General features: G+C 33.6%; 1 protein-coding gene across 1 annotated transcript in view; it reads right to left on the reverse strand.

Moving 5' to 3' along the window:
• Window positions 1-11: 11 nt before the first annotated feature.
• LOC106055546 (uncharacterized) overlaps window positions 12-13,564 on the reverse strand; it is a 50,854-nt gene continuing 37,301 nt past the window's right edge. Inside the window, exon 5 of the mRNA XM_056014954.1 lies at window positions 12-170. Within this exon, the coding sequence (XP_055870929.1) occupies window positions 132-170 (39 nt within the window). The 3' untranslated portion in view covers window positions 12-131. The remainder of the gene's footprint in view (window positions 171-13,564) is intronic.

Here is a 13,564-nt window from a genome sequence, read left to right on the forward strand (position 1 = left end):
GTGAAGTTCTATTTCCTGTATTCCTTCATATCATCAACATCAATCAATTATGTCATAATGTAACTACACTCTAATAACTGATACATGCAGCATACATTATTAGTTTATCTGGAAAACTGGAACTTAATTCCTCACTTGGCACAACAATGGGGGCTAACCAACATGAAAACCTGTCAATAAATCACTCCTTAGGTTCATAATGAAAATAGGATTGATTGTAATGAATTTAATATTTAAAGCATTAAAAAAAATTAAGGACAGTTGAGCTGACCTTATTGTTGGGGTAATTAAATTAATATCCTCCAAAGTAATTGTCTTGTCTCATAAAATCTTTAGGCTTATGAAATGTTTCCTAATAATGAACTTAACAGACTGATGATATAAAACAAATAATGAACTGAACAGACTAATGATATAAAACAAATAATGAACTGAACAGACTAATTATATAAAACAAATAATTAACCAGTGATCCTTTGATACTGCTGATCCCTAACTGTATGGCACTTGCCTTTCCTTTGGATAGATCAACTGTGTGGAGAGCAGGAAACTTTAAGGTCATCATGTACTATGTATTAAAATTTTTTAACAAGTTTTCCTTTTCCTAAAGATACATATACATACATACATGCTGATAAAATAATAATAATGGCAATGTCTTTGATTCAGAAAATTAATGATGAGTGCAGTGTCTCACATGACTACACTTTTTCTAATCTTAGTAGATTGGTTTTTTATTATTAATTTTGTAGTTAAAAAAAATATATCTGTTCTCATATTCTATATAATTTACAGCTAAATGCAATCTTTATTGTGCTACACAAAGCATTAGAACTAATTTTTTTATTTAAGGCTAGGAAGTAATAATCTTCACTACTGAAGGAACATCCAAAGTTTGTAAAACAAACAAATAGTCAAATGATACAGTCTTCTTTCTGGAGGAGTTTTAGTTATTTATATACAAGAAGACTTCAAGATTTAGCTGTGTATTTATGTTGAAAAGAACTATATTTCAATGCCCATAAATGACCAAATTAGGTTATGTATGTTGTCTGTGATTTAAAAACAAAACAACACATTTTATGATTTTTGTTGTAATTTTTTTTTCTTGTTTCCTAGCTGAACGGTGTTTAGATCTTTGCACTAAAATGATGGAGCTCTATCATATGAATCCAACAGCAGAATGGGTCATCAAGTCCAGGAAATACAGATAGTGATGAGCAGAAGCTCTTCTGTCATTCTATCTTTTTCCGGCCTAAACTTCAGGAGTAGCTTGGTCTGGCCAGTGAACCTCTTCTGTTAAGAAAACATTTGCAGCTCATTGCCCTATAGTATTAGTGTTGGAGCACTCTGACATAATAGTCCTACAATGATGTGATTGTGATACGTTTTAAATATGGTCCCTTGAAAAATCAGAGATTTTGATATTAGGAGTTAGGATCATTTTGAATATTTATGTGTACATATATAAAGTTGTTATTTAATGTGGAAACTGTGTCCAAATGTGACCATAACTTGCTGTTCTGAGGGACTAAACATGAATATCACTAACTCCCTGCTCTCTATGCATTTTAATAATAACTTCTATTTCCTGCTTATAGATGCATAGACTCTTAAAATAATTTTAACATAAGTTATTTGTGCCAAAAGTATTCTGCAAAAACAATCACATTTTGTTCAGACTGGTTTTTATTTAGCTTTGAGTTCATCAATAATAAAGAATGTGCTTAGTTTTTATTTAGCCTCGAGTTTATCAATAATAAAGAATATGCTCAATGTAGCTATGTTAAAGTTCTGATTATTTGGACATTTGTTCTTAAATCCCAGAAAGCTCTGTAATAAGATGGCAAACAAATTGTGCTGTTGTTTTTATTTTACATACTTAGACATAGTGAGACATTTGTTTTGACATAAAGAGGTTTGATTGTCCATGCATTTGTAACTACTCTTAGGCAGCCTAGAGATATGCCATGACACACACTTTATTGGACAATAGTTTGAATGCCATATGTATGCTTTTGTTTTTCTTTTTGTTACATTTTTTCCTCTTGCATTTATAAATCTTTGTTAAAAGTAGAGCTGTGTTAATGTGAAAGGTCAGTGCAAAAACAAAACCTTGGAACTTTTGTGATAGCATTCTTGCTGTTCTTGTGACTGTTGTAACCTACAATGTGAATAAATTGAGCTTGATTCTAGGTCTGCATGTGAGAGAGAGAGAGGACTTTCACAGAAATATATTCAAGTGTCAATGCACTATTAGTGCAAATGTTTATTTTATACTGATAAAATGTCAATGATTTCTTATTTGACTTACTTTAAAGCAATACATCTTGTGGGTTTCTGTGTATGACATGTTGTATGACACCTGGGGAGTCCAGGATTGAAGGCAAAGTTACAAAAAGAAAGTATTAATATGATTTTTAATCTGATGAACCAAAAATATTTTCCCCCATCTTTTAACACAAAATCTCAATTCAAAATGGAATCAAATTCTTGAACTAATGAATATTACTTCTGGGTATAGATCTTTTCTTTTTATCTTTTTAAAAATCATTCCCCTCTTATTACACATAGAAGTGCTTTTTCATTTGATAGAATTGACCAAATGCTTAGTATCTCAAAGAAAATAAATACATTTCTAATAGTAAATGCACATCACACTCAACTTTTGTTTTGTAAAGAGCTCATTTCGTAGTGGGCAGTTCTTTTAGAAGCTAGTTTTAAGCACGTATATACTTGTTGAAAATATTTCTATGAAGTATTAGTTGTTATTTTTAGAATTGTGTGGAACTTGGTGTATTGTTTGTCTGCTCTGTAAGTGGGTATATAATACTCTAAGTGCCCACCTCCTCCGCCATAATAAATGAGAGATGATGGGAGGCTTGTTGTTTACAATATCTTGAAAATCAATCAGATATTTACTTACCTAAATGTTTAACAGTTCATCACTCAATTATACATTGCCATATTTTAGAAGCAAGGTAATCTAAGTGCTTCATTGTGAGAAACTAAACAGTTGTCCCCTCCCCCCTCCCCCAAAATGTAAAATTCCTCAACGTGGTTCTATGTAGTGGGAGATATATGAAATTAGAGTAAGATTTTCGGTCAATTCAGTTACGATAGTAACATGATACTTCTGAACAATATACTTCCACTTTGTTAAATCAAGTCAATCACTTATCAATCCTTGCATTAGATTTCTGTAGTTTTTTTTTATGTAATATGGCTAAAAAAAAAAAAGAGAATAAAATGGGGGGGGGGGGAATGAAGGCACTTTGGTTAAAAATACAGGAAAAGTAAAAGATGAATTATGAAAGCGAATCTTTGTTGTTGATAGACAGCTACCTTCTTTTCTTTGCATTATTGGAATAACATTTCTCAGTTAATCCTTTCATTGGAATAAAAGGTTAACAAGTGCCAAAAAAATATATCAATATATTGGAAATTGATAGATTTAACAAGACCTACATAACTGATGTATGTATATAGAGGAGTTTATTTATATTTTTTTTTATTTGTAACTATATATGAAGATGTTTTCAGCTAAGAAGAAATGGTTGTGTGTGCAAAATGCATAAATCCTTTACCATTGATTGAAAAGATCTAAAACAAATTAAACATTTTTATAAAAATAGGTTATTTTCTTTCCCATTGGACATGCATACACTGTATGATTACTCATTAAGCCCTTAGCTTCAGAAATGTCCAGTATGAATGGTTTGATGTGAAAGAAGGATTTTAAGAAGCCAACCATTAGTGTCAATCAGCTTGTTAGATAGTTTGGTAAGAAATAAATGTAACTATTGGTCTTGTGATTATTGAATAAACTACATGCCTTATATGTAATAAAGCAAACAAAAATCTGTAGATATATTTAATTTTAAAAAAAATCAATTACTTGGTTATTTGAAAACACATTCAATATTTACTACAGTATCGTTTACTTTTTACACTATTTAGTCTCAGTAACTTGCAAGATAGATTCAAATGAAAATAAAATAGTTATTACAGAGAAAAAATGTCTCTAATTAATACTTACAAAACATGTTTGCTTAGAATGGTAATTTGAAGGCAACAAAAAAAACGTTATGTAAATATCTATTTGACAAATCATCCAAAGAAAAAGTGTGCATGTTAAAATTGTGTTTGTGTATTAGGCAACTATGTATTCTAATTATTTTTTGTATTAATAACTGATGGCACCAATTATGACATGAATGAGTATACATATTAAAGACAATTGTTATTTCTCTACAATAAGAGCATATGAACTTCTATTAACTAAACTGTATATAAGGTGGTAGGGGCGTAGCTAGGGATTAGGGGGCCCGGGGGGATTGACCTATTGTGGGGCCCCTTGCATTTTGACATTCGACATACGACACGAGATAATGTACGCAAAAAATATATAAGCCCAAAATTAAATTGGTTCAGTATATCAGTAAACTTTACAAAAAATAATCAAGACTCTTTTTAACAAATAATACCGTTGTTTATTTAGCTAAATAATGCACAAGTGACGAATCACAATTCATATCGCTTAATGTCGTGCATTCTGTGCAGCAAAGACATCTATAACATCATCTACATCGATATTTTCTAGTATTTGTGACTTCACTGACATTAAAGCCATGATAAGCCTTTCATGCGTCATTGTGCTCCTCAGATAGTTTTTGATTAACATGAGCTTTGAGAATGATCTCTCACATGACGCAATGGTAGTGGCCTGAGTTAGCGGTATTCGGAGGAGTTTGCAAGGTTTGAGCACACGTAATTACCATATGAAGCCTGTTTCCGCAATATGTCTATTGGTGATTGTATCACTAGCTTGTTGATGAAAAGTGCTCGTGCATCAATGACATCGTTGAACAAGCGATTTGCCATTTATTTCATCATACAAACAGGAAAAGTAACACAGTTTGTCATAAGCGTGTCATCATCCAACAGGTGTCTTGGTTCAAGAAGAAACCCAAAGGTATCCATTTTCTTTCCAGCCTTTATAATCTGTCCTTCATCTCCATATGAAATCTGTCCAGCACTTCTGTCGCAACACGTTTGAATTGCAGTTCTATTGACAGTCCTACATTAGAACTCAACTTCCCATCAAGTCTTTTCTTTTTTCTGGTTGTTTTGATTACAGGGAATCCATAGTATTCACTACCTTCTTTTGCTTTTTCGATGGACTGGGTTTTGTCAGTTTCTCATCATTTTGCAGAAAGCATGAAAGGGTACTAATTTCTTATCTTATCTTATATAATACAGACGTTACTTCAAAAAAGAAGATGATTACGTCCTACGCATCATGCATTTAGTCATGCATATTAACCAATGACTTAAATTCTGCCAAGTCACTGGTTTTCCTGGCTAGCTCAGGCAACCCATTCCATGCTCTAATAGCACTAGGGAAGAAGGAGTATTTGTACAAATTTGTCCTAGCATATGGGACGAGGAATGTGCCTTTATCTTTGTGTCTTTCAGAGTATTTTATTAAATTTTGTTTTTGTATTTGAAGATTATGGTTCAGTGTTTTATGTATGATTGCTACTTTACTTTTGAGCCTTCTGTCCTGAAGGCTTTCTTTAGTAGCTTCCCGTACGTGCAGTCCAGACTTTTGTAGTTTCTTCTGAACTATATTAATTGGGCGCAGGAGCTTTGACCAGAATTCCAGATATGCAAAAAAAATTCTTAATTTTCCACTGCATGAAGAAGATTCTGTGCTAATATTATATGATATTACGTCATTGTTGGTTGTTTATGTTTTGTGCGAAAGGAAAAGGATTCAAAGCATACAAAAGTTGGAAAGATCCATATCTCGTTATGCTCAAGTATAGAAATACTCCGATAAGCGGACTGTCGTATTCACCATCACAACTGCTGATGAGTAGAAGACTTAGGGACATCATTCCAACTAATCCCAAACTATTGAAACCATGGGTAGCTGAAAATGCAGAGACATTACTCAATGAACGACAGATGAAAAGCAAAGTGAAATACGATGCAAAAGCAAGACTACCTAAAGATTACTCTGTCGGAGAGAAAGTGAGAGGTCGTCTAGGACAATTATGGCAGAAAGCAGTTGTCATTAAAAAAAACATTCATCACCCATATCTTACATCATAAATACAAATGAGGGAAAAACATACAGACGAAATCAACGGTTTTTAAACAAGCTACGAAGACATCTCTGGGTACTATGATACCGATGAAGACAATGAACAGCAAACTGTTGGAACAAACAAAACAGACGGTTATAGACCAACATCTAGAGAACTTGTGCCAGTCAAGACAACCAGAAGTGGTCGAATTGTTAAGGTTCCTAGTAGATATCAGTCTTAAGAACTTTAAAAGGAAGGATGTGATAATAACTTCAAAAGGAAGGATGTGCTAATATTAAATGATATTACGTCATTGTTTGTTGTTTATGTTTTATGCGAAAGCAAAAGGATTTGACGGAAATAAAAAGAGAGTCTTCTATGTCTACTTTGATAATCACTGTCTCCATTATTATTAACTAATGTATACAGTATGTTAATGTTAATACCTATCTGTGACAATAGAACAGATTCTGTGCACTGCTTCTAGTGTCCATTCTTTCAGTTGTTGATTCAAAAAGGTTCTCCAACAGTATGATGATTTTGTCGAGATGCAAGGAAACTGCCGACGTAGCTTCTTCTCTTGTATTACTCTCTTTTTTTTAAATACCGGCTTCAGGGGTGGACTGGGTATCAAAATCGGCCCGGGCATTTCTATACCATCCTGCCCATAATTTATATTTTATAAGATGGACATCCGGTTCTAAGTTACCTGTCCTTAAAATCATTCTGTTAAATTTGATAATGTATCGATAGCTGTACACATGCTAACAGTAACACTAAGTCCTTATAAAGAATAAAGGCTTTATGTTGCTTTTTAATCTCAAAGTGTATAGGCCCTAAAAGGTTTAAGCTCTATGGACGTAGGGCATTGTAGGCTATTACATTATTTCGGAAAATATGTTAGATTAAATAAGTAGGCCTTAGTAGAGTCGGTAAAAGATTTATTTTTTTAAATACTTCGCTCAGAGGCCCCTTCTCCTGAAAAAGGAATACTATAAAACATTTAACAGTGGCATCCATGCGGCCCTTATCTTATAAAATACAGACGTGATTTAAAAAAAGAACATGCTTACTGTGGTCCTACCGGCCCATTTGGATACCGGCCCACCGGGCATTTGCCCGAATGCCCATATAGCCAGTCCGCCCCTGACCGGCTTGATCTTCTTTCAGTTTGACCCATCTCTGGGGTTAATTTGGAAAAAAAAATTTAACAATTTATGTACAGTTCCAAAAAAAGTGACAATTGTTGGATCTATCTCAGCAGAATGAAAAGCAGCCAGGTTGAGAGAGTGATTATCACAGTTCAGAAATGTCGCTTTTAGATTTATGCCCAACAGACGTATCCGCAGGCTAGACAGACTGCCTCTCATTGTGGCTGCGTTCCCATAGAAAGAATAACATTTTTTTAAATTTCACAAATAAAAAAAATATGCCATGATTGTGAAATTTCCTCTGACGAAAAGACATACATTAAGGTTTTTTGATTCATTTTCCCACCTTTGCAATTCATTCTTTTATCACTCTATAAGAAAGGGTTGTTTTGTTTTGTTGTTGTTTTTTTGTTGTTGTTTTTCTTTTGTCCATTAGATTGAGAAAAGATGAATAAAGTGGTAATAACTCGAGTGTGAAGTTTAATTCTGAAATTAAAGAAGCCAAACCCGAATAATGGACAATTCTAGCATTATTAAGAATAACTATTGGATCTGTTATACCCGATTCTGTAAATTTTGCTCAAGGTTAATTAGCGTAACCTTAAAATACTCGCCATTTAAATATATTATTAGTAAAGGTAACAAGATACTGTCGCGTAGTTATCCTAACTCTTTTTTTTATTTCCTACTCATAGTAGCCTACTTGTACGGGGCGAGAGTGCCTTGTATGTTTGTTTTGAATTGTTTTGCTACGTCACTAAGTCCGGTGACATCTATTGGTCATTCTTTGTCATGAGGCAGTTCACCATCTGACTTTGGTTGGAACGGACGGTGTGTTGGTCCGTAAAAGGTTATTATATCTATATTATGTACTAGTTTCTCGGACTTATTATTCAGTAGGATTTTTGGACCCCTGTTTAGGGTGAGTTATTCGTTTGTATGAGGTTGTCACTATTTCTAGTTTTAGAGTAGAAGTTAAGTTTTGTGTTTATTTCGTTTATAGGGTGTCAGTGTTGGAGTTGTATATACTGAGCTCGAGTCTGTGCTAGTGTGGGCGTCGCTTGCCGTCTCAGAAATATATATTACAGTTTTCAGTGTCATTGTCAAATTGGCGATCATCTGAGGTCTAACTTTACTATTACCGAGGTTGGCAGTTTTGTGACGCCAGTCGGTCAGAGTCTGGTGGACTAAGAAACCAGGGTGACAAGTTGATAGCAGTAGCAAAGGTGCTTAAATTAATTGTTGAATAATATCTTTATATTTATATATTATATATATATATATTGTCTATTTATCATCTTCATTGTACATACACATATATCAGTTTCATACAATTAAATTCATTTAATTTTTGTTATTTAAACTATTCACATAGTTGGTCACTCTATGTATGACTGTGTGTGAGTATGTCTTGTCAGGTGGAACCCCGGGACCTTAATTGTATACTGCTATTCTAAACCTGACAGATACCTGGAATTTGCTGTATATCATACAGTTTTATTCGTGGCAACAAAGAGAGAGAAAGGCTATTCTTAGTTCTTGCTGCAAGCATATGTTTGATCTCTTTCTTAAGGAAAATAAATCGGTAACAAATTGCATTTTAAAATGTAAAACTAACTTTAAAATGATCTGTGTGGGGAAAAAATATTTTGTCAACAAAGTCAACGTACTGATAGACCTAGATCTAGGTTTAGTATTTGTTATAAATTTAATCTATAAATTTTGAAAAAGGAGACACCCGTTGACACTATTTGTCAATGAAATATATTATGTATTTACAAACATAATTTCAGACACCCATTTGGGGGACCCTTCAAGTGGATTTACGTCAGTGCGTCACAAACTCAAAATAGCCTACATAATTTTTTTAAAACTAAAATATGCATATTAAATACACATGGGGAGGCGCTGTGGTTGAGCGGTAAAGCGCTTGGCTTCTGAACCGAGGGCTCGGACTCGGGTTCGAATCCTGGTGAAGATTGGGATTTTTTTTTCTTTCGGGATCCCTGGGCGTCTCTGAGTCCACCCAGCTCTTCGTAGGCTAATCGTACCCTCTCAGTTGCGTCCTACAGCCAACTGGTATTCTATATCACCCCTTCACCGGTGACTCATAGTTGTACGATTTCTCGGTTCCCTCATATGTGTCCCATCTGAAACAAAAATCAGTGGAACCATTGAAAGGGTGAACGACCTGGGTGGTTGTGAACAAACTCTGGATGAATGGAGTTATCACGGAAGTAGATCAAATGGCACTGGAAACTAAATTAAAAAATAGAGCGTACAGATTCACTAATAGTAAAAAACTGCTAGGTTTCTTTTGTCCGCGTAGTTTGAATTCTAAGTTTTCTTTGACTCAACTTCTTTTGACCCACACACATGCCAACTCAAACAACCAAAGATAAAGGCACGTTCCTCATTCCATATGCTAGGACAAATGTGTACAAATGCTCCTATTAGAGCATGGACTGGGTTGCCTGAGCCAGCCAGGAAAACCAATAGCTCCTCTTTCAGACCTTGTGGTTTATAGGGCAGATGATGTAGAGGTCATCTGTTTACGAGGGTGTCATGTGGCCAGCACGATGTCAGGTACCCATTAGAGCTGGGTGGACTCAGAGTCACCCAAAGATCCCCAAATTAAAAATACCAGTCTTCACCAGGATTTGAACCCGGAAGCCAAGCGCTTTACCGCTAAGCCACCGCGCCTCCAGGCAGAATATAAGTCATTGGTTAACATGCAGGACTAGATGCATGACGCGTAGGGACGTAATCACCTACTTTTTTGAAGTAACGTCTGTATTTTATAAAAAAAAAAATTGCTTCACTACAATCAAGAGGAAGAGTACAAGTTATATGTTGATTATGTTATGATTAGTTTGTCATCGTAACTCTCGTGTTTATGTCTGTTATGTTACCATAGCACCCTGAGCCTACAATCCTACATTATGTTTGTGAAAAGCGTTATATAAATTACATTATTATGCTATCCGATAGTTCTTGTTGATGATGCGGCTCTTCTTGCCCTGCTCTCAGAGAGCTCAGACGTAAATGAGTATTTCAAAGAAATAGAACAAATTGAAAAATATTGTAAAGATATTTTTTATTATTAAATGTAAAAAAAACCAAAGAAATGATAATCGATTTTCGTAGGGACAAGAAGGAAAATGATATTGTTTCTGTAGCTGGAGAGACTATTGAAATTGTGCAAACCTTTAAATACCTTGGTACTATCCTAGACAATAAACTAAATTTTACTGCAAATACTGATTATATCAACAAACAAGATTACAAAGAGAGTTTGTGTTACACAAACTCAGAGGCGGCCCCCGTCGAAGTCGGATCCCTGTCGGATCTGCATATTCGCAAATAATATTCAAGAGGTGATTTAATTTTGATGTAAAATGTTTTACACGTTTCGGATGTTCCTTCAGAGTTGAAGATAATTACTTCCTAGTCCAAACCTCCCGCAGGACGACGGGGGATGGGAGCGGGCAGGGTTTGAACCCTGGGCCATCCATAAATCTGAACGACAGTCCAGCGCGCAAACCGCACGACCAGGCAGCCATCCGATGGTCAAAAGTAATAATGTTTCAAAGATTCATTTGCCGTAAATTTAAATTTAAATTTAATAAAAAAATAGTAGATTAGTTTTAGTATATTAAAACATTACAATATTGATCAAACCGTTGGAAATGAAAATCTACATTTTTTTTTTTACACTTTAAGTTTAGAAATTGAAATTCTACATCTTAATCTAGTCTATTTTAGTCTAAACTAGATCTAGGAATTCTAGATCTAGACTCTAAAATAATTTTAATTAGAATATAAATCCAGATCTAGATATACTGTAATAAAAATCTAGATCTAGTTTAAAAAATCTAGATTAGATCTAAATCAAGATATTCCTTTTTTAAACGCGAGTCACATAACGAGGCTTAATAAACATTAGCCTACTATACCGAGTTCTTTTTTCATTTCATTTGAAGAATTAATTCCATATAACGTCAGAGGGAAAAAAAACACTACGTCACACGGCCTAGCTAGAATAAAAATCGCCTTTATCAACACGAGCCATTTCTCGAGTGTTCATAGACATTGGTGCACTGAGTGCGTTCTTTAAGCATTTCATTTAAAGAATTCATTCCATATGACGTCAAAGGAAAAAAAACACTACGTCACACGGCCTAGCTAGAATAAAAATCGCCTTTATCAACACGAGCCATTTCTCGAGTGTTCATAGACATTGGTGCACTGAGTGCGTTCTTTTAGCATTTCATTTAAAGAATTCATTCCATGTGACGTCAAAGGAAAAAAAACACTACGTCACACGGCTTAGTTAGACTAAAATATGTTTTCATTAATACAAGCAATTTTTTCGAGGGTTAATAGACATTGGTGCACCGAGTGCGTTCTTTTAACATTACATTTAAAGAGTCCATTCATATGACGTCAAAGAAAAAAAATTCCATTACCTCACAATAGGCTAGTACCGGTACCATAAAAAAAAATGTCTTTATTTACACGAGATATTTAACGAGGGTTCATAGACATTGGTGCACTGAGTTCTAATAGATATTATTTAAAAAGGATCAAAGCCACATTGTTTTTGCGTTTTGTCTGTCAGTCGGTCTGTCCGTTATCTTGATATAAAAAGAACAACTAAAAGTTATTAAAAATTGATTAACCTTTATTTTACGTTTCAAAACATCGCAATAATTTTTAGGTATGAACACAATTGAAAAGTTTATATAATAGATTGTTCCGGATGTTTGTATAAATAGTAAAAGAAAAAGAGAATTTCAGATAAATGTAATACCGTTAATTAAATTTTTTGGATGGCCTCGTATAAAAATTAGATGTACTACAGCCACGTGGAGAGATTTTCATACCTTACTTTGGTGTTTGGATTCTGTTTTCCTTAAAAATCGGAACATAATATTAACGATAATTAGATTTTTTAATGTTTTAGGTAGAAAGTTAAATGTACTGTAAGAGAGTAGTGAGTTAAAATATTTTTCATAAAAATCCGTAAAAACATTATTTCGTAAATAAGATTATTTGTTTATTAATTAGAAGAGGGAGTTCAAACAATTATTTGGCGTTAGTAGATTTTTAAATAAATTCGGAAATTTCTGGCGACGATTTGTAAGAAACAAAATCCGGAACTTTCTTTATCGATTACAAAACTTCTATGTTATGTTTTACAAGAAAATTAAATGTCTAAAAAGTAATTTTCAGTAATCAATTCTAGTAAATTACTTTTTTAAAAAGCCTTATGCGATTTCAAACAATCATTAGGCATAATTCATGTTTTATAAAACAATATCCGGAAAATTTTTACACTTAATGAAATATAAGTCAGTATAGAGATTATGATTTAGCATTAATATGCTATTTACATAAAAAACGGAACAACATATTATTGATAATGTGTTTTTGCAACGTTTAAGCATGGAAATTGAATGTAATATAAGTTAGAAGAGCAAACAAACATTTGTTGGCGTTGATTAGTTTTGCACAAAAAAATCCGGAACAATCAATTTTAGATACTTAAAACTATTGAGATGTTATGGGAGGAACATTAAAGGGTAAATCAGATTTTCAATAGCTTTTAGAGTTCTAGTTTTTTAAATCTAATCGTGACGGACAGACCGACCAACAGACAAAACGCACAAAAATAAGCTTCTTTTATTTGGATGGGGGCACTAAACAAAAAATAAATAAAATCTGATTTTTAAAAAAAGTTTAAGGAATTGGTTTAGCACCTGATCATGTTGCGACGTTACGCTACTGCACGAAAATCGCTGCATAAAAAGTCCATTTAAAAAAATATGCGTGATATTTACATACAAAGTGCATTATTAGCCTTTATAAACAAACAGAAATGTTTTCTTTTAATTTTAGCAGCTAGTTGACCAGAAAAAACGTCTTTAACTTTTATTTGTATTTGTTGTAAACATTTCCTGTACATTTTAAATATATATTTGACTTAGTGATACTGAAAATACACAAAAATTGTCCATCTTTGTTAGCATATTGTAACATTGCCTCCCTTACATTTACGTAATTGTTTTAGAATTGGTGTATTTTTATGAAAAAATCGCTTGCATAATTAATTTTATAAATTAAACGGTTTGCTTTTAGAAAACCAAAAGTAGCCGTTGCACCTAAACTTTTCAAGCCGGATTTAATGATGAAATAATATTTTTCATATCTCTTCTAGTTTTCGAGATCTGAGTGTGACAGACGGACAGACGGACAGACGGACATTTTGCACAAACCTAATAGCGTCTTTTTACCCTTACGGGGGCCGCTAAAAAT

This window comes from Biomphalaria glabrata, chromosome 17 (assembly GCF_947242115.1).
Source record: "Biomphalaria glabrata chromosome 17, xgBioGlab47.1, whole genome shotgun sequence".
In the NCBI taxonomy this organism is placed as follows: domain Eukaryota; kingdom Metazoa; phylum Mollusca; class Gastropoda; family Planorbidae; genus Biomphalaria; species Biomphalaria glabrata.